The 20152-nt window shown below is 45.4% G+C and overlaps 2 protein-coding genes across 6 annotated transcripts; one reads left to right on the forward strand and one right to left on the reverse strand.

Moving 5' to 3' along the window:
* Positions 1 to 157: 157 nt before the first annotated feature.
* On the reverse strand, positions 158 to 8647 carry tgfbi (transforming growth factor, beta-induced). 2 transcript variants are annotated; one of them, XM_058650388.1, is made up of 17 exons: positions 8395 to 8647; positions 8218 to 8316; positions 6209 to 6273; positions 5973 to 6130; positions 5339 to 5503; positions 3705 to 3851; positions 3482 to 3623; positions 3178 to 3390; positions 2950 to 3087; positions 2710 to 2849; positions 2308 to 2444; positions 2093 to 2223; positions 1328 to 1452; positions 1142 to 1244; positions 991 to 1058; positions 440 to 464; positions 158 to 360 (listed from the first exon to the last, which is right to left on the reverse strand). In XM_058650388.1, exons 1-17 carry the CDS (start codon positions 8511 to 8513, stop codon positions 299 to 301), a joined length of 2037 nt encoding a protein of 678 aa, XP_058506371.1. In that variant the 5' UTR covers positions 8514 to 8647; the 3' UTR covers positions 158 to 298. The 2 variants fall into 2 exon arrangements, with proteins under 2 accessions (XP_058506371.1, XP_058506370.1); XM_058650387.1 differs by having other exon boundaries at positions 2710 to 2852.
* Positions 8648 to 11175: 2528 nt separating this feature from the next.
* On the forward strand, positions 11176 to 19034 carry stard15 (StAR-related lipid transfer (START) domain containing 15). 4 transcript variants are annotated; one of them, XM_058650626.1, is made up of 7 exons: positions 11176 to 11770; positions 13437 to 14549; positions 15439 to 15586; positions 15663 to 15766; positions 15991 to 16108; positions 17744 to 17796; positions 18510 to 19034. In XM_058650626.1, the coding sequence occupies exons 2-7, from the start codon at positions 14403 to 14405 to the stop codon at positions 18723 to 18725; spliced, it is 786 nt and encodes a 261-aa protein (XP_058506609.1). In that variant the 5' UTR covers positions 11176 to 11770; positions 13437 to 14402; the 3' UTR covers positions 18726 to 19034. The 4 variants fall into 4 exon arrangements, with proteins under 4 accessions (XP_058506609.1, XP_058506613.1, XP_058506610.1 ...); XM_058650630.1 differs by having other exon boundaries at positions 13878 to 14549; XM_058650627.1 differs by lacking the exon at positions 11176 to 11770 and having other exon boundaries at positions 13188 to 14078; positions 14206 to 14549.
* Positions 19035 to 20152: the final 1118 nt, after the last annotated feature.

Consider the following 20152-nt stretch of genomic DNA (forward strand, 5'->3'; position numbering starts at 1 on the left):
TATATATATATATATATGTCTATTTTCCACCTGTATATTTTCATAAAAATAAATGAAGTAAAATAATATATATGCATTTATTATGTATTTCATATGTTCATTTATCTCACACACACACACACACACACACACACACAGAGTTTCAGATGACTCAGCGCATTTTTAAAATATTAGTTTTATTTTACAAAAAAACGGGAAATTGCTTAAAAAAACTTCATGCTGTGTTTGACCTCTGACCTCTGACAGTTTTTACAGTAAACAGGAAGTGACATGTGTGATTTATGAGGAGGCGGGACATTCACTGACCCCGGGACATCGTCCTGCTGGTGTGGCTCCTGATGACCTTTGAGAAAAGGTCGTCTGAAACAACAAGACCACAGGTCAAAGGTCAACCGTGCCGCGCCGTGGCAACCAGGTTTTCAAACAGGAAGTAACTCACCGTCCCTGAAGCTCCGAGACTCCACCTGTGAGACAGACGGAGAGACGTCAGCGTCCAACATGTCCGAATATTTGATGAAATGTCTCCTCACAAGATGAGTAACAAAGACAACCAGAGAGGGGGAGGGGTCTCTGTCTCAGTGTCTCTCTGTGTCTCTCAGTGTCTCAGTGTATCTCTGTGTCTCTCAGTGTGTCTCAGTGTCTCTCTGTGTGTCTCTGTGTCTGTCTCTCAGTGTGTCTGTGTCTCTCAGTGTGTCTCCCTGTGTCTCTCAGTGTGTCTTTGTCTCTCAGTGTGTCTTTCTGTGTCTCTGTGTCTCTCAGTGTGTCTCTGTCTCTCTGTGTCTCAGTGTCTCTCTGTGTCTCTCCAACATGTCTGAATATTTAATGAAATGTCTCCTCACAGAAGATGAGTAACAAAGACAACCAGAGAGGGGGAGGGGTCTCAGTGTCTCTGTCTCTCAGTGTGTCTCTCAGTGTCTCTCTGTGTCTTTCAGTGTGTCTGTGTCTCTCAGTGTGTCTCAGTGTGTCTCAGTGTCTCTCAGTGTCTCTTACCTTGGAGGACGCTGCTGATCCGATCGGCGGTGCCGGTCCGTCCGCCTGTTCTCTGTCCACCTTTGGAGCTGCAGAGACACAAAGACAAAAGTGTTGGACATGAGTGTCCTCTGCAGATGTCCTTCCTGTCTGTTATTGTTTGGACACTCACGCAGAGGTTTGACGATGTTGTCCACGGCATGGACGACTCCGTTGGTGGCCATCAGGTCGGCGTCTGTCACTGGGATCTTGTTGACGTAGACGGTGTAGTTCCTCTGGAAAACAGAGGAGGCGCCGTCAGCACTAAAGGTCAGAGGTCAGCAAGAGTGATTGCTGAGTCAGCAGAAGTGTCACTGACCACGCCCAGTTCCAGCTTGTCTCCCTGCAGAGGTTGGACTCTGGTGTGAGAACTCACTCCACCGCTCACCAGCACGCCCTCGCCAACGTGAGACCTGAGCACCGCCCACAACTGCTGCTGATCACCTGTAGAGACACGCCCACAACTGCTGCTGATCACCTGTACAGCAGTTTACCATGTGTTCTTCTACGTAACACCTCCCAATTTACGTATGGCCATGGAAACTGACTGACAGTTTATATGATTGCGCTGAGTCATGGAAACTGACTGACAGTTTATATGATTGCGCTGAGTCATGGAAACTGACTGAGAGTTTATATGACTGTGCTGAGTCATGGAAACTGACTGAGAGTTTATATGGTTGTGCTGAGTCATGGAAACTGACTGACAGTTAATATGATTGTGCCGAGTCATGGAAACTGACTGAGAGTTTATATGATTGCGCTGAGTCATGGAAACTGACTGAGAGTTTATATGATTGTGCCGAGTCATGGAAACTGACTGACAGTTAATATGATTGTGCCGAGTCATGGAAACTGACTGAGAGTTTATATGATTGCGCTGAGTCATGGAAACTGAGAGTTTATATGATTGTGCCGAGTCATGGAAACTGACTGACAGTTAATATGATTGTGCCGAGTCATGGAAACTGACTGAGAGTTTATATGATTGCGCTGAGTCATGGAAACTGACTGAGAGTTTATATGACTGTGCTGAGTCATGGAAACTGTGTGTTGTCCTCTCTGTCCTCTTGTGGACACTCACGCAGCAGCTGGTTGAGCTCAGGTCGTGGCAGAGCGTTGAAGGCATCGTTGGTGGGAGCAAAGAACGTGAGCGCCCCCTGCTGGTGGAGCAGCTCTGTCATTCCTGCTGTTTGGATCGCTCCAACCAGGAGACTGAAACACACACACACCTTTATTACAAGTGTGTGTGTCTGTGTGTGTGTGTGTGTCTGTGTGTGTGTGTGTGTGTTGTGTCACCTGAAGCGGTCGTCAGCCTTCAGGACGTCCATGATCGTCCCTGTGGGAGGAGCCAGGACTTTGTCCACAGTGAACATGGTGGCAAAACGTCCTGTTTTATCATGAGCGGCAATACACACGTTTTCTATACAGAGATTCTGAAGAAGAACAACAACATGAGACACACACACGCACACAGACACACACAGAGACACACACACACACAGTGTCTGGAATGATTTAGTTGCCGTGTGAAACAGGAAACTTGTGGTTTTCAGAGTTCATTACTGAGCAGAAAAATGAACCTCCCACGAGTCCTGGACCTGAAACATGTGGAGCCACCAAGGAGACCACCACAGTCCAGTCCACCACAGTCAGGGGACAGGTGAGAGGACAGATGAGAGGACAGGTGAGTGGACGTACGTTTCTATAGACAAACACTCTGAGTGAGATTCCTCCGAGTGTGTCCAACTTCTGTCCATCATACAGAGACTTTGAGGACAAACGTTCCTTCAGCACGTGATTGGTCATCAGCTTCTTCATGTCAGGAGACATGGACACGTCTCCTGAGAGAGAGGTAAACAAAAATCACTGTGGATGGACAGATGGACAATCTGACACCAGGATGTGAGTGTTCTCAGCAGGTCAGAGGTCAGGCATTACCTTTGAAGGCTTCGTTGAGTGGGACCAGAAGAGTCAGCGCCTCAGAGCCGCCGAGCTGTGGACTCAGACCGGCCTGGACAAACAGTCTGGTCGCCGTGGAAACAGAAGAGCCTTCAGCCAGCTCCAGCAGAGTTTTAGCTGAAACACAAACCAGGACCACGAGTACTGTATGAGTACTACACTACACTGTACTGCTACTGTACACTGTACAGTACTACAGTAAAGTACCAGAGTCGGGGACGAGCAGCTCGTTGATGTAGTGGACGACGCCGTTTGTCCCCAGCTGATCCGTCTTGGTGACGATGGCCTTCCCGTTGAGGGTCATGTGATCTCCGTCACAGCCGACCTCCAGCACCGTCCCCTGCAGAGTCTCCATCGGCGTCCCGGAGACGATGGACTCGGCGCAGCGCATCTGCTTCAGGATGTGGTAGTTGAGCAGGTCTGAGGGGGCGGGGACAGAGGTGGGATGACATCACACTCAGGTTTCATTAACTTGTGGTTTTCTTAAAAACAGACGCCCCCTGCTGGTCACCTCTCAGAGCAACTGGGTCTCCCAGGATGCGGTTCAGGGTCTGCTGAGGCATCTTCTCAAAGGCCTCGTTGGTGGGAGCGAAGATGGTGAACTGACCCTCGCTCTCCAACATGGTGGTCAGCCCAGCGGCGGCGATGGCCGTCTGATAAACAAACACAGCACAGGAGGTCGGTGAGTGACATCATCAGAGCACGTTGGCGTTATGCCGCGCGGCGGTCCTCACGCGCAGCGTCTCCAGGTCCTCGTCCACGTCGATGAACGTGTTGACGTTGTTGGAGATGGCGGTGATGACGCGGTCCACCACGTGCACAATGCCGTTGGTCGCGTGTTGGTCTGGTTTGATGAGACGGGCGCAGTTCACCGTCACAATCTGAGGGGGGCGACAGAGAGGAGGTGGTAAGTACCTGAGTAACCATGGGAGACGGGTCACATGACCCATTAAAGGTGCATTCACAGCAAACACAAAAATACAAACCACGCCAGAAAAGACGTTTTTAACTAACTACTGTTCTGGGGCTAACACTAAGCTAAGTACTGTTCAGGGGCTAACACTAAGTGAGCTACTGTTCAGGGGCTAATGCTAAGCGAGCTACTGTTCTGGGGCTAACACTAAGCTAACTACTGTTCTGGGGCTAACACTAAGCTAACCACTGTTCTGGGGCTAACACTAAGTTAAGTACTGTTCAGGGGCTAACACTAAGCTAACTACTGTTCAGGAGCTAATGCTAAGCTAAGTACTGTTCAGGGGCTAACACTAAGCTAAGTACTGTTCTGGGGCTAACGCTAAGTTAAGTACTGTTCAGGGGCTAACACTAAGCTAAGTAGTGTTCAGGGGCTAACACTAAGCTAAGTACTATTCAGGGGCTAACACTAAGCTAACTACTGTTTAGGGGCTAACACTAAGCTAAGTACTGTTCAGGGGCTAATGCTAAGCGAGCTACTGTTCTGGGGCTAACACCAAGCTAAGTACTGTTTAGGGGCTAACACTAAGCTAAGTACTGTTCAGGGGCTAATGCTAAGCGAGCTACTGTTCTGGGGCTAACACCAAGCTAAGTACTGTTTAGGTGCTAACACTAAGCTAAGTACTGTTCAGGGGCTAATGCTAAGCTAACTACTATTCAGGGGCTAACACTAAGCTAAGTACTGTTCTGGGGCTAATGCTAAGTTAAGTACTGTTCTGGGGCTAACACTAAGATAAGTACTGTTCAGGGGCTAATGCTAAGCGAGCTACTGTTCTGGGGCTAACACCAAGCTAAGTACTGTTTAGGGGCTAACACTAAGCTAAGTACTGTTCAGGGGCTAATGCTAAGCTAACTACTATTCAGGGGCTAACACTAAGCTAAGTACTGTTCTGGGGCTAATGCTAAGTTAAGTACTGTTTAGGGGCTAAAACTAAGCTAAGTACTGTTCAGGGGCTAATGCTAAGCGAGCTACTGTTCTGGGGCTAACACCAAGCTAAGTACTGTTTAGGGGCTAACACTAAGCTAAGTACTGTTCAGGGGCTAATGCTAAGCTAACTACTATTCAGGGGCTAACACTAAGCTAAGTACTGTTCTGGGGCTAATGCTAAGTTAAGTACTGTTTAGGGGCTAACACTAAGCTAAGTACTGTTCAGGGGCTAATGCTAAGCGAGCTACTGTTCTGGGGCTAACACCAAGCTAAGTACTGTTTAGGGGCTAACACTAAGCTAAGTACTGTTCAGGGGCTAATGCTAAGCTAACTACTATTCAGGGGCTAACACTAAGCTAAGTACTGTTCTGGGGCTAATGCTAAGTTAAGTACTGTTCTGGGGCTAACACTAAGATAAGTACTGTTCAGGGGCTAATGCTAAGTGTGTGTGTGTGTGTGTGTGCTGACCCCGTTGCTGTAGTGGTGCACATGCACGTCAAAGTCCTGGTACATGGACGTGAAGGACGATCCATGTTTGAGTTCCTCTGACGTCAGACGATGATTCACCATGTGATAATGAAGAGCGTTCAACAACTCTATGTTCACGTTACTGACCAGAGCGTCCAAGATCTCCTGAGGGACACACGGACAGAGAGAGACAGACAGAGGGACAGAGAGAGATAGGGAAAGACGGACAAAGAGAGACAGACAGAGAGAGAGGGACACACAGACAGAGAGGGACAGATAGAGAGAGAGGGACAGACGGACAGGGAGAGAGGGAGGGAGGTGGAGTCAGAAAATCTGTGGAGGAGGGATTTACTGTGTGTGTGTGTGTCTGACCGTGGGCAGTGTGTGTGTGTGTGTGTGTGTGTGTGTCTGACCGTGGGCAGTGTGTGTGTGTGTGTGTGTGTGTGTGTCTGACCGTGGGCAGTGTGTGTGTGTGTGTGTGTGTGTGTCTGACCGTGGGCAGTGTGTGCGTGGGCAGTGTGTGTGTGTGTGTGTCTGACCGTGGGCAGTGTGTGCGTGGGCAGTGTGTGTGTGTGTGTGTGTGTCTGACCGTGGGCAGTGTGTGTGTGTGTGTGTGTGTGTGTGTGTGTCTGACCGTGGGCAGTGCTGCCCAGGCTGCGTTGCTTGGGGCAAAGAAGGTGAAACTTCCAGGTCCTTGGAGGTCGTCCTTGAGTTCGGCTCGGTCAGAGTACATCTGTGTGGTCGACGCCCCGACCACGCCCAGTGTGTTATAGATGTTCACCAGAGGGAGCGCTGTGGAGACACACACACAGACCTGTCAGCCAATCACAAGCCACAGAGAGGTCAGAGGTCAGAGGTCAGAGGTCATACCAGCAGGACAGCCCTTCTCTCCCGGGATCCTCTCGTAGCCTGGACAGCACTCGTAAGTGATCACCCTGAAACACACGTGAGAGGAGTCAGACTCCGCCTCCTCAGTGAGGGAGGCGGGGTCTGACTGAGACGGCCGGTCACTGTCACTGCTGTTACCTAGCAACAGAGCTGCAGCCTCACTCACTACATTCATGCAAAGAATCCTGGGACATGTGAAGGGGGCGGAGCTTGTGAAATGGGATGTTTGAATGTCACACATGGAGGCGGAGCTCAGATGCCTGAGGTGCTGGCCACGCCCACCACCAGGAAAAACACGTCAAACTCAGTCCAGCTGTTGACTCCCACAGTGCTCGCTGATTCAATTACCCACAATCCACTGCAACACGATACATGATGGACATGTCAAGTTTATACAGGTGAAGACACTTTTAAATCCTCATGTCTCCTGTCCTCATGTTGTCTCTGGACTCTTCTGTCTCATGTCCTCATGTTGTCTCTGGACTCTTCTGTCTCATGTCCTCATGTTGTCTCTGGACTCTTCTGTCTTATGTCCCCATGTTGTCTCTGGACACTTCTGTCTCCTGTCCTCATGTTGTCTCCGGACTCTTCTGTCTCCTGTCCTCATGTTGTCTCTGGACGCTTCTGTCTCCTGTCCTCATTTTGTCGCTGGACTCTTCTGTCTCCTGTCCTCATTTTGTCGCTGGACTCTTCTGTCTCCTGTCCTCATGTTGTCTCTGGACTCTTCTGTCTCCTGTCCTCATGTTGTCTCTGGACGCTTCTGTCTCCTGTCCTCATGTTGTCTCTGGACGCTTCTGTCTCCTGTCCTCATTTTGTCGCTGGACTCTTCTGTCTCATGTCTCCTGCAGCGTCCAGCAGCAGTCAAATATAAACAGATGGAGATCAGCTACTGTCACACACACACACAGACACACACACACAGACACACGCACACAGACACACACACACACACACACACACACGCACAAACACACACACACACACACAGACAGACACACACACACACACACAGACAGACACACACAGACAGACAGACACACACACATGCACACAGACACACGCACGCACGCACAGAGACAGACAGACAGACACACACACACACTGATTATGTAACCAGATGGAAAGTGGACACTTTGTCCTCCACATAAACAAAGATGGCTGCTGTGGATTTCTGTCTTCACTGAAACAACGAACGTCTCAGAGACACGTGGACACGTGTGTCTCCCAGTGGACTGCTCAACAGCTTTATACACACACACACACACACAGTTTTCAGATTGACGTCAGTGACACAGAGTGACCACTGGAGGCAGCAGAGGAGCAGCAGCTCCTGTGTGTGTGTGTGTGTGAGAGAGTGAGTGGTTCAGTGAGATAAAGATGTGATCATGTGACATAGATGTTATTATCTGTGTGTGTCTCAGACTGGTTCCAGCAGGGGGCGCTCACATCATGACATTACTCTAAGTTAAAGTCAACCTGCTGATGTCATCAGACGTGGGCGTGGTCTCAGGAGGAAAGTAAATCTCAGAGTGGACGTGAATCTGGAGTGTGAGTGAATAGAGGGGGGTGGGGTTTATGAGTCTTCCTTCTGTTGACCTATGACCTGCTGATCCTCACACAAAGACATGGCTGTTCGTCACACATGTGTGTGTGTGTGTGTGTGTGTGTGTGTGTGTGTCTTCCTCTTTTCCAGTTTCCTGATCATAAGTGAAAGAATGTGTTTGTGAGAAAGTTGCTGATGTTTGTCCAATCAGAGAAAAACACACCCAGAAAGACAGAGGACAAAAGACGACTGCCTGTCTCTGAGTCCTCATGATGTCTTCTACATGTGTCCACACACACACACACAGGTCTGTGGCAGCAGTTGAGCAGCTGTGTCATAGATCTAACTCTGCAGGATTAAAACTGTGTGTGTGTGTGTGTGTGTGTGTGTGTGATGAAGGGAAGCAGCAGGACGTGGACAGACAGAGACACAGTTAAAGGACACTTACGTGGGTTTTCCACAGACTTTACGATGGTACCACTGTTTACAGTTGGTGAAATATTTCTTCTCTGTGCCTTTGATCTGCTGCATCGCACACACGTTTGGTCTGAAAGACAAAAGACACACAGAGACATGTCCTCACACGTCTGTCCTTCTGTCGCTGTATTATTACTGTGAAACTCACCCCTGCTGTCGACCTCTGATCCGACTGTGCTGCAGAACTGACTGGTAAGGAGAGCGCGCCACACACATGGTCAGAACCAGACCCAGAACCAGACCCAGAACCACAACACAGACCTTCATCTTCACCTCACACACACACACACACACTCACTCACTCACTCACTCCACTGATCGGACAATGAAGATGAAGATGAAGATGAAGATGGTCGCAACTTTTCTGCTTTTTCTTCTGCTCGCTCTCTCTCACAGAGTCAGTCTGAGAGAGAGAGAGAGGGAGGGTCTGAGTTTATACAGAGGGGGAGAGAGAGGGAGGGGGAGGAGAGAGAGGGAGGGAGGAACTGAGTTTATACAGAGGGGGAGAGAGAGGGAGGGAGGAACTGAGTTTATACAGAGGGGGAGAGAGAGGGAGGGACTGAGTTTATACAGAGGGGGAGAGAGAGGGAGGAACTGAGTTTATACACAGGGGGAGAGAGAGGGAGGGAGGAACTGAGTTTATACACAGGGGGAGAGAGAGGGAGGGAGGAACTGAGTTTATACAGAGGGGGAGAGAGAGGGAGGAACTGAGTTTATACACAGGGGGAGAGAGAGAGAGGGAGGAACTGAGTTTATACAGAGGGGGAGAGAGAGGGAGGAACTGAGTTTATACACAGGGGGAGAGAGAGGGAGGGAGGAACTGAGTTTATACACAGGGGGAGAGAGAGGGAGGGAGGAACTGAGTTTATACAGAGGGGGAGAGAGAGAGGGAGGAACTGAGTTTATACAGAGGGGGAGAGAGAGAGGGAGGAACTGAGTTTATACAGAGGGGGAGAGAGAGGGAGGGAGGAACTGAGTTTATACAGAGGGGGAGAGAGAGGGAGGAACTGAGTTTATACAGAGGGAGAGAGAGAGAGGGAGGGGGAGGAGAGAGAGGGAGGGAGGAACTGAGTTTATACACAGGGGGAGAGAGAGGGAGGGGGAGGAGGAAAATCAAAGCACTAAATGTTGACGTAGCTAACGCTAACTTTAGCTACAGTGGCTAATGTGCTCACTCGACACTAGGTGGCAATGTTCTGTGTTTTCAGGTTGACCTATGACCTCACAGACCAAAACAGCTTTAGCATGTTGTTGGCATGTCCATCTTTAAAATGACTCAGCATAAATTCAGTCTCTGGACTAAATTGATTTAATATGGACTAATTGAATTAATCTGGACTAAACTAAATTAATCTGGACTAAACTGAATTAATCTGGACTAAACTGATTTACTATGGACTAAACTGAATTATTATGGGCTAAACTGAGTTAATCTGGACTAGTCTAAATTAATCTGGACTAAATTGATTTAATCTGGACGAAACTGAATTAATATGGACTAATCTGACCTAATCTGGACTAGATTGATTTAATATGGACTAAACTGAATTAATCTGGACTAAACTGATTTAAACTGGACTAAATGGATTTAGTCTGGACTAAATGTATTTAATGTGGACTAATCTGAAATAATCTGGACTAAATTGATTTAGTCTGAACTAAATTGATTTAATCTGAACAGATCTGAATGAAACTGAATTATTATGGACTAATCTGAATTAATCTGGACTAAATTGAATTAATATGGACTAACTGAATTAATCTGGACTAAATTGATTTAGTCTGAACTAAACTGATTTAATCTGGACTAATCTGAATTAAATTGATTAAATCAGGACTAAACTGAATTAATATGGACTAACTGAATTAATCTGGACTAAATTGATTTAGTCTTGAATAAACTGCATTAATCTGGGCTAATCTGAATTGATCCGGATTAATTGATTTCATCTGGACTAAACTGAATTAATCTGGGCTAACATAAACTGGACTAAACTGAACTAATCTGGACTAAACTGAATTAATATGGACTAATCTGAACAAATCTGGACTAAATTGATTTAATCTGGACTAAACTGAATTAATATGGACTAAACTGAATTCATCTGGACTAACTGAATTCATCTGGACTAAATTGATTTAGTCTGAACTAAACTGATTTAATCTGGACTAATCTGAATTAAATTGATTAAATCGGGACTAAACTGAATTAATATGGACTAACTAAATTAATCTGGACTAAATTGATTTAGTCTTGAATAAACTGCATTAATCTGGGCTAATCTGAATTGATCCGGATTCATTGATTTCATCTGGACTAAACTGAATTAATATGGACTAACTGAATTAATCTGGACTAAATTGATTTAGTCTTGAATAAACAGCATTAATCTGGGCTAATCTGAATTGATCCGGATTAATTGATTTCATCTGGACTAAACTGAATTAATCTGGGCTAACATAAACTGGACTAAACTGATTTAATCTGGACTAAACTGAATTAATATGGACTAAACTGAATTCATCTGGACTAAACTGATTTACTATGGACTAAACTGATTTAGTCTGGACTAAACTGAATTATTATGGACTAATCTGGACTATGATAGATATGTATATAGATATGTTTTCTATTTTGGTTTACATTTATAACTGTTTTTGTAGGTGGTTTACAAATAAAGTTAACTCATCGTTATAATTACAATTTATGGTTCATGTAATAATCATCCAATATATATATGTATATATATGTATATATATATACGTATATATATATGTATATATATATATGTATATATATGTATAATAAACCTGCAGACTCATGATCAGATTATTAGGAACAAGAACAACGTGTTTATCTTCAACTCTCATTCATGTGTTCACAACATTTATCAGTACCATTATGAACAGTGTAATTCATGTGTTCATCACTATGAATCCACACCGCACTCGTTAATAAAAACTGTAAAAGTAACCCCTTCATTGCCTCACATCGGCATCAGTGTTCACGTCGTACCGCCGTTCCCGAGACGTCACATGACCGCGCTTTGCTGAGCTCGTACACAGCTGTGACGTCACTGGAGAAATAAGAAGTTTCTGGGCTTTTTATGGCCTTTAGGAAGGTTTTACAAATGTGAAACTCCATGAATTAAAAATATAGAATATAAAGATCTATACATGTCTCCAGATGTCCTGTGTCCATGTCTCCAGATGTCCTGTGGACACTTTTACACGCGTCTCTTTTACTATTGTTCTCAGTGGGAAAATTGCTTTTTGGGCCGCGTGAGTATTTGTTGTTGCAGTACCACGAGTGGCCACCATGACAAAACTGTCTTGAAGGCGGAGAGGGCGGAGCTACAGTTCTTCTTCGTGGTCCTGACGCTCGGAGCTGCTGTTTACGTCTCTGTCGTCACGTCTCTGATTTTTTAAAAGCTTTTTGTTTGTCGCTCTTAAACACTTCTATCATAAAGCACACTGCTCTGTGACGTGCTGTTAAACACGCGGGTTCGGTTCCCGTGGCGCAGGTAACTTTCAGTTTGTTAAATTGTTGTAAAAAACGGACTTTTATGTGTTAATTGATGCGTGGATTAGCTTAACGTTAGCGGCACTTATTACGGGGTTTCCTGGCTCCGTGAGTTTGAGCACGGGTTAAAATCCCCGCTGTGTGTGTGTGTGTATGTGTAATTATTGTTGTTGAGTGAGTGAGTATGTGTAATTATTGTTGTTGAGTGAGTGTGTATGTGTAATTGTTGTTGTTGAGTGAGTGTGTGTGTGTGTATGTAATTATTGTTGTTTATTGAGTGAGTGAGTGAGTGAGTGAGTGAGTGTGTGTGTGTGTAATTATTGTTGTTGAGTGAGTGTGTGTGTGTATGTAATTATTGTTGTTTATTGAGTGAGTGAGTGAGTGAGTGTGTGTGTGTGTAATTATTGTTTATTGAGTGAGTGAGTGAGTGAGTGTGTGTAATTATTGTTTATTGAGTGAGTGAGTGTGTGTGTGTGTAATTATTGTTGTTTATTGAGTGAGTGAGTGTGTGTGTATGTAATTATTGTTGTTTATTGAGTGAGTGAGAGAGTGAGTGAGTGTGTATGTGTAATTATTGTTGTTGAGTGAGTGTGTGTGTGTATGTAATTATTGTTGTTTATTGAGTGAGTGAGTGAGTGAGTGAGTGTGTGTGTGTGTGTAATTATTGTTTATTGAGTGAGTGAGTGAGTGTGTGTAATTATTGTTTATTGAGTGAGTGAGTGTGTGTGTGTGTGTAATTATTGTTTATTGAGTGAGTGAGTGAGTGTGTGTAATTATTGTTTATTGAGTGAGTGAGTGTGTGTGTGTGTGTAATTATTGTTTATTGAGTGAGTGAGTGAGTGTGTGTAATTATTGTTTATTGAGTGAGTGAGTGTGTGTGTGTGTGTAATTATTGTTTATTGAGTGAGTGAGTGAGTGTGTGTAATTATTGTTTATTGAGTGAGTGAGTGTGTGTGTGTGTGTAATTATTGTTGTTTAGCGAGCGAGTGAGCGTGTGTGTGTGTGAGTGAGTGAGTGTGACACGTTTGAAAAGGTTAGTTCTGATGTTTTTATAAAACTATATATAAATGTTTGTTTACTGACTTTATATTTTTTATATATGTATTTTTTTTCCTGAAAGATATTTTTATTGAGTTTTAACATATTACAAAATCAAAAAACAAGAAACCTTATCTAACCCTAACCCCACCCCTCAAAACACATCCTTACCGAGGCAGACACATTCACAAATGAATAAACAGAATAAACACCAACTGTGCTTAATTCCTGGAGTGGTACAGGTAACAGCTGGAAGTCGGGTTTTACTCTGAAAAAGTCAAATAAAGTCAAACAAGATAGAAAAGAGAATATATACATAAAAAAAAAAAAAAAAATATATATATATATATATATATATATATATATATATATATATATATATATATATATAAAATGATGAACCCACAGATGGGTCAAAAGCAGGCATCAGGCCAATTTGTACACTTGTAATTGTTGGCATAGAAACAAAAGCAAAGTGTGAGGGATCCAGTCCCTATGTTGTTTTAACATTATGAAAGTGTTCCAGAAAGGGTTCCCACACTTTCTGAAACTTTTCTTTGGAGTTAGGGATTGAGTAATGTATTTTCAGACCAGACATAACATCTCTCAGCAGCATCTTTCCATCGCAGCAATATTGCACGCCTGGCCAGGAGAGAGGCCAAAGACACTCAGACTGAGACTCAGGCGCACATGGACCTCACCCACAGTTCAGAAAAGACCCACCTAAGGGTTGGACTCTATGTTCACATTGACAATCAGGGACAAGGTTTGGAAAACTTCCCTCCAGTATTTCTCAAGGCTTGGACATGTCCAAAACATGTGGACATGTGGATGAGCTGTGGATACGCTCTCTTACATTTGTCGCACCAGGGATCCACATCTGGTATATATTTTATTTACTGTTTTTTATTTTGAAAATCAGCTGGAACCATGAACACACACACACACACATACACACACACACAGAGACAGACAGACAGACAGAGCTCCCTCTGCTGGTAGAAGAGACAAATGTCAGTGAGACATGATGTCAGAGTTAGCTGCAGTGTCCTCTCCTGTCTCACACACAGGACAGTCGACCATGTCTCACTTACAGAAAACACCTGTTGACACCTGATCTCTTAGCTCCGCCCACTGCTGCACCTGAACAACAGGTGTCAGTTTCTGCTGCTGCTGGTGCGTTCAGGTGCGACTCAGGAATTCTGATGCTGTGAAGGCAGCGTCCCTGAGATCAAAGATGGTCTAATAACAGGATGAGTCACTCTGATCAGGTAAGGACACAAGATTATTGATCACTGATCGATCCTCTTGTTGTTTTGTTTATTAGCTGGTGTTTGTGTGTTGTTTGTGTTTTCATTGTGTGTTGTTTGTGTGTTGTCGATGTCTGTGTCAGAGCAGCAGCTCTCATCAGTGGTTCCTGGAGTTTGTATCAGAGTGAGACCTCTCCGCTGTCTCTGCTGTGTTGAGACACTTCTGTGAGTGTGTGTGTGTGTGTGTGTCAGGGGTCAGCCGCTGCTGCTGATGGGGGGGGTCACACTGATCTAAGGCTCCGTTACTCGTCCTCGTCTCTGGGACACGTCTGTCAGTCGTGGAAGATGCCGGTTCAAATCCCGGACGACTCAGACTTTTCCTCGTTCAAAGATCAGTGTCTGTCCTCGGACGCTTGGACGAGTCGCTACAACAAGGGAGGAGTGACCGTGTGGTGTCATGAGCAGGAGAGCAGGAGCGTCCAGAAACTCAAGGTCAGCTACACACTGACACACACACTGACACACACACTGAGACACTGACACACAACATCACAGACACACACAACATCAAAGAGACACACAACATCACAGAGAGCTGAGAAACAACAATTCACACAATGAACACTAGGGGGCAGTGGAGAGAAGAATCACTGACAGAACCACAACCAAACATGTGCAGCATCTGCCTCGACAGGTTGGGGTGAAAGGAAAAGTGTGGGCAGAGGGCACACACACACACAGAGAGACTGAGGGTGCAGTCTAGGTCTATAGCACCTTAACTTAGAGATACAAACAAACAGATATGTTATATATTATATAATATAATATACTGTTTATTATACAGTAAAATATTACATAGAACCACTTCCTGTCAACCTGGCTTTCAAAATAAGAGCCACTGACTTTGTCTCATGTAAAAATATGTCCATCTGTGTCTTGTAAAATCTATGTTTCAAAGAGTCACAGGTGGACGTCTCCATCTCCACAAAGACAAACTGATGTCAGGATGGATGTTGGACACTGATGGACAGACAAAGTCCTCATGAATGATTCAGTCCTGCTGATTGAGTTACATGGAAAAAAAGACATGTCGTCTTCCAGTAACATGACACACACACACACACACACACACACATGCATGCACGCACGCACGCGTATGTGTGTGCGTGCGTGCGTGCATGTGTGTGTGTGTGTTTTCTCTCACAGTCCAAAAACCTGCAGTATGAGGATTAGGATTAGGTAAACTGACCTTAGGTGTTAGAGTGAATGGTTGTTTGTCTCTGTGTCCCTGTGATGGACTGACCTGGGTGTGACCCCGCGTCTCTCTGTCTCTCTGTCTGTGTCCCTGTCTCTCTCTGTCTGTCTGTCTCCCGTGTGACAGATGAGGATCGTGTGTAAGGACGTGAAGGCAGAGACACTGTACGATGTCCTCCATGACACCAGCTACCGCAGGAAGTGGGACACAAACATGATCGAGACGTACGACATCGGTCGACTGACGGTGAACACGGACGTAGGATATTATTCCTGTCAGTGAGGACAATGAGGACAATGTGACCAGGATGAAAGACTCTGTCTCATCTGTATCTCTGTCTCTGTGTCCAGGGAAATGTCCGTCTCCTCTGAAGAACAGAGACTTTGTGACCATGAGGTCGTGGCTTCCTCTCGGCAGTGATTACCTGATCATTAACTACTCTGTCAAACACCCGGTGAGGACGCTTCCACTTCCTGTCTGTCCACACAACTGTCCATTTCTGTCCACGTGTCTGTGTCCTCTTCAGTTATAGAAAGTGGACGTAGTCCAACCTGGAAGTGGCCACCAGAGGGCGACTGTGCTGTTGTTTTGTGGTAAAATGACTAAACGGAGACATTTGAGGACGTTAAAGGACGTGTATGTCTCTGTGTGTGTGTGTGTGTGTGTGTGTGTACACAGCAACATCCACCAAAGAAGGACTATGTCCGAGCTGTGTCTCTGTTGACTGGATATCTGATCCAGTCCAACGGAGCCAACTGTTCCACCCTCTACTACCTGACCCAGGTGGACCCTAGAGGTGAGACACATCCTGTCTTACAGATAATTCAATTCAATCATCACATACATGATCTCAGGTCTGTACATAGACAACATCAGAGAGCAGAGAAACACAACAGTCACACAATGAGCAAACACTAGGCATCAGTGACACAACCAGACTCACACATGTGCAGTATCTGCCTCGACCGGTTGGGGTGAAAGGAAAATGGGGGACAGAGGAGAGGAGGGGGACAGAAAAGACAAGAGGGAGAGAGAGAGACCAGGAGCAGATACACAACAACTGTATCAAGTTACAAGTTTATACAGTCAATGATATCGACTTTTAATTATAGCACAATAATAATGGTGATGATATGTATGATATGGATAGCCTCGAGATCTGGATCTGGATCCTGCAACCTGCAAGTCTTATTTATACCCTGAGTGTGACAGAGTGTAGTCTAGGTCTATAGCAGCATAACTAAGAGATGGTCCTCTAACTATAAGCTTTATCAAAAAGGAAAGTTTTAAGTATAACTTTAAATACAGAGAGATGCTCCGCCTCCCGAACTGTCATTGGAAGCTGGTTCCACAGGAGAGGAGGAGCCTGGTAACTGAAGGCTCTGCCTCCCATTCTGCTCTTACAGACTCTGGGAACCACAAGTAAACCTGTATTTTGTGACCTAAGTGGTCTATTAGGGTGATAAGGTAAGACTAGGTCTTTCAGGTATGAAGGGGCGTGACCATTAAGTGCTTTGTACGTGAGGAGGAGGATTTTAAATTGAATTCTAAACTGTGGGTGGAGCCAGTGTAGAGAAGCTAACACTGGAGTTATATGGTCTCTCTTTCTAGTTCCTGTCAGAACTCGTGCTGCAGCATTTTGAATTAACTGAAGGGTTCTAACAGACTTGTTGGAACATCCTGATAATAAGGAGTTACACTAATCTAATCTAGATGTAACAAAAGCATGAACTAGTTTTTCAGCATCCTGTAAAGACAGAATGTTTCTAATGTTTCTAATGTTCATAATGTTCCGCAGGTGGAAGAAGGCTGTTCTAGAAATGAGTTTTATGTGTGAATCAAATGACATTTCCTGGTCAAAAGTAACTCCAAGGTTCCTCACAGTGGAACTGGAAGCCATGGTGATGTCATCTAAAGTGACAATGTGATCAGAAAGTTTTTCTCCGAGGTGTTTAGGGCCGAGTATAAAAGTTTAAAAGTAGAAAGTTACAGGTCATCCAGGACTTAATGTCTCTGAGACATTCCTGGAGTTGAACAACCTGATTTATTTCATCCGGCCTCATTGATAAATATAGCTGTGTGTCATCTGCATAACAATGAAAGTGTATGTTGTGCTTCCTAATAATGTTCCCTAGAGGAAGCATATATAAGGTCAAAAGTATAGGCCCAAGCACTGAGCCTTGTGGAACTCCACAATTAACTGTTGTTTGTAGTGAGGCTTTATCATTAACATGAACAAACGGATTTAAACCAGCAGAGGGCAGCACCTGTGATCCCTGCTCCAGTCTCTGCAGTAGAATATCATGATCAATGGTGTCAAATGCAGCACTAAGACCGTTATCTGAGTTACTAACTTTAACTAGCTATGGTTTAATCTAAAACCTGACTGATAATGTCCCCACAAAGACAGTAGCGTCCTCTGTGTCTCCAGGTTCTTTACCAAAGTGGGTCGTCAACCGAGTCTCTCAGTTTGTGGCTCCAAAGGTAAAAATGTCCACAAATGACATGTCTCTCTGTCTCTGTGTGTCTCACTGTGCCTGTCTCACTGTGTGTGTCTCACCGTGTCTGTCTCACTGTGTCTGTGTGTGTCTCACCGTGTCTGTCTTACCGTGTCTGTGTGTGTCTCACCGTGTCTGTGTGTGTCTCACCGTGTCTGTGTCTGTCTCACCGTGTCTGTGTGTGTCTCAGCGTGTCTGTCTTACCGTGTCTGTGTGTGTCTCACCGTGTCTGTGTGTGTCTCACTGTGTCTGTCTCACCGTGTCTGTGTGTGTCTCAGCGTGTCTGTCTCACCGTGTCTGTGTATGTCTCACCGTGTCTGTGTGTGTGTCTCACCGTGTCTGTCTTACCGTGTCTGTGTGTGTCTCACTGTGTCTGTCTTACCGTGTCTGTGTGTGTCTCACCGTGTCTGTCTTACCGTGTCTGTGTGTGTCTCACCGTGTCTGTGTGTGTCTCACTGTGTCTGTCTCACCGTGTCTGTGTGTGTCTCACTGTGTCTGTGTGTGTCTCACTGTGTCTGTCTCACCGTGTCTGTGTGTGTCTCAGCGTGTCTGTCTCACCGTGTCTGTGTGTGTCTCACCATGTCTGTGTGTGTCTCACCGTGTCTGTGTCTGTCTCAGCGTGTCTGTGTGTGTCTCACCGTGTCTGTGTGTGTCTCAGCGTGTCTGTGTGTGTCTCACTGTGTCTGTGTGTGTCCTCAGGCGATGAAGAAGATCTACAAAGCGTCCCTGAAGTATCCAGAGTGGAAGCGCAGACATGACCCGGGGTTGAAGCCGTGGATGTTTCCGGAACAGAACTGTCTGCCGTGCATCAGCGCGTCGGAGCTGACGCTGCAGCGAGCAGCTTCACTGGAGAACATCGACGAGAGCAACGTCAGCGAGGAGAGGACGCATCAGAGCGACGACGAAGACACTTAACGTCAACGTCCTCTCTCTCTCTCTCTCTCTCTCTCTCTCTCTCTCTCTGTGTGTGTGTGTGTGTGTGTGTGTGAGTGTGTTTGTTTTGACAAATCAAAATAAAGTGTTTGAAATGATGGTGATGTCACTGTTAGTGTCTGTGACTCTCTGCTGCCTCCTGTGGTCACTCTGTGTCACTGACGTCAGGCTGAACACTAAATGACCTGTGTGTGTGTGGCGCTGCCTAGTGGACAAATAGGAAAGAACAGGCACAGATTGATATGCTGTTTGAGGTCTTTTAATCAATAAAGTTGGTTTTGAATTTTGTAATTTTGTGACTGACCGTGCAGAAATGTAAAGATCCTGATCCTGATCCTGATCCTGATCCTGATCCTGATCTAATTTGAAAATGTCCGTCACTTGACCTCTGACATCATCGTCAGGTTCTGACCTTTTAGATGAATGTTGTTCTTGCTTCAGTCCACACGGTGGCGCCACTGTAGTCTCACCTGATCCACCCACACACACACACACACACACACACACACACAGCGTCTTCCTGCTGTGATAACAAAGGTCATGTGACCTCGTCCTCCTGCAGCTGCAGACCGGATCCTCACCACGGTGTTTTATTGTTTCACACACTTCCTGTTTCCTGTCTGCAGAATGTTGATTGTTGTTGAGGCAGCGAGGAGGAAACTGTGCTCTGTGGACAGGACGTGTCCACAGAGTGTCCACAGAAGACGTCCTCAACTAAACACTGGACCCACACCCACTTACATTCTGGTCCTGGTCCTGGTCCAGGTTTTCAGGTCACCTGGGGGTTATTACCATTATTATTATTATTATGGTCTGTACTGGTTTATTTCACTTTTTCCAGATGTTATTTATTGATGTGGATCTTATTTTGGAAACAATAACCGGAAGTAGTCTTCTTCTGTCGCCACAATTTTATTTTTTTGAGGTTTTAACCGGAAGTCGTGTGGTGGGTCACGTGTGTAAATTGACTCTCGCTCACAGTTTCTCCTCCCTGAGCCCGCGAGTCAGTGTTGCCAGATTGGGCGGTTTTCCGCCCAATTGGGCTTCTTTTGTTTACGTCAGGCGGGGAAAAAATACATTGGGCGGGTGAATAAAATTTGGGCTGCTTTTGTCCACATTTGGCGGGTTTTTTAATATTGTAAAAACAGCTCTCTCTCTCTCTCTCTCTCTCTCAAATAAATAAATAAATAAATAGTTTAAATAAATAAATAATTGAGGTAGTTGTGGGCTATTCAATCGGCATACGGCAACGTACCGGTCCGTGACGTCAGTTCAGCACTGTAGCCGCGCTAAATATGAAGCGGGTGACCTAGCTAAGCAGCAGCATCATGCCGAAGTGGGGTAAGGGTATAAATATATTAGGCCTACACGGTTAAAAGTGCAACTTTTTACGTGCAGCTGTTATTATT

The sequence above is a fragment of the Solea solea genome, chromosome 14 (genome assembly GCF_958295425.1).
Source record: "Solea solea chromosome 14, fSolSol10.1, whole genome shotgun sequence".
Lineage (NCBI taxonomy): Eukaryota > Metazoa > Chordata > Actinopteri > Pleuronectiformes > Soleidae > Solea > Solea solea.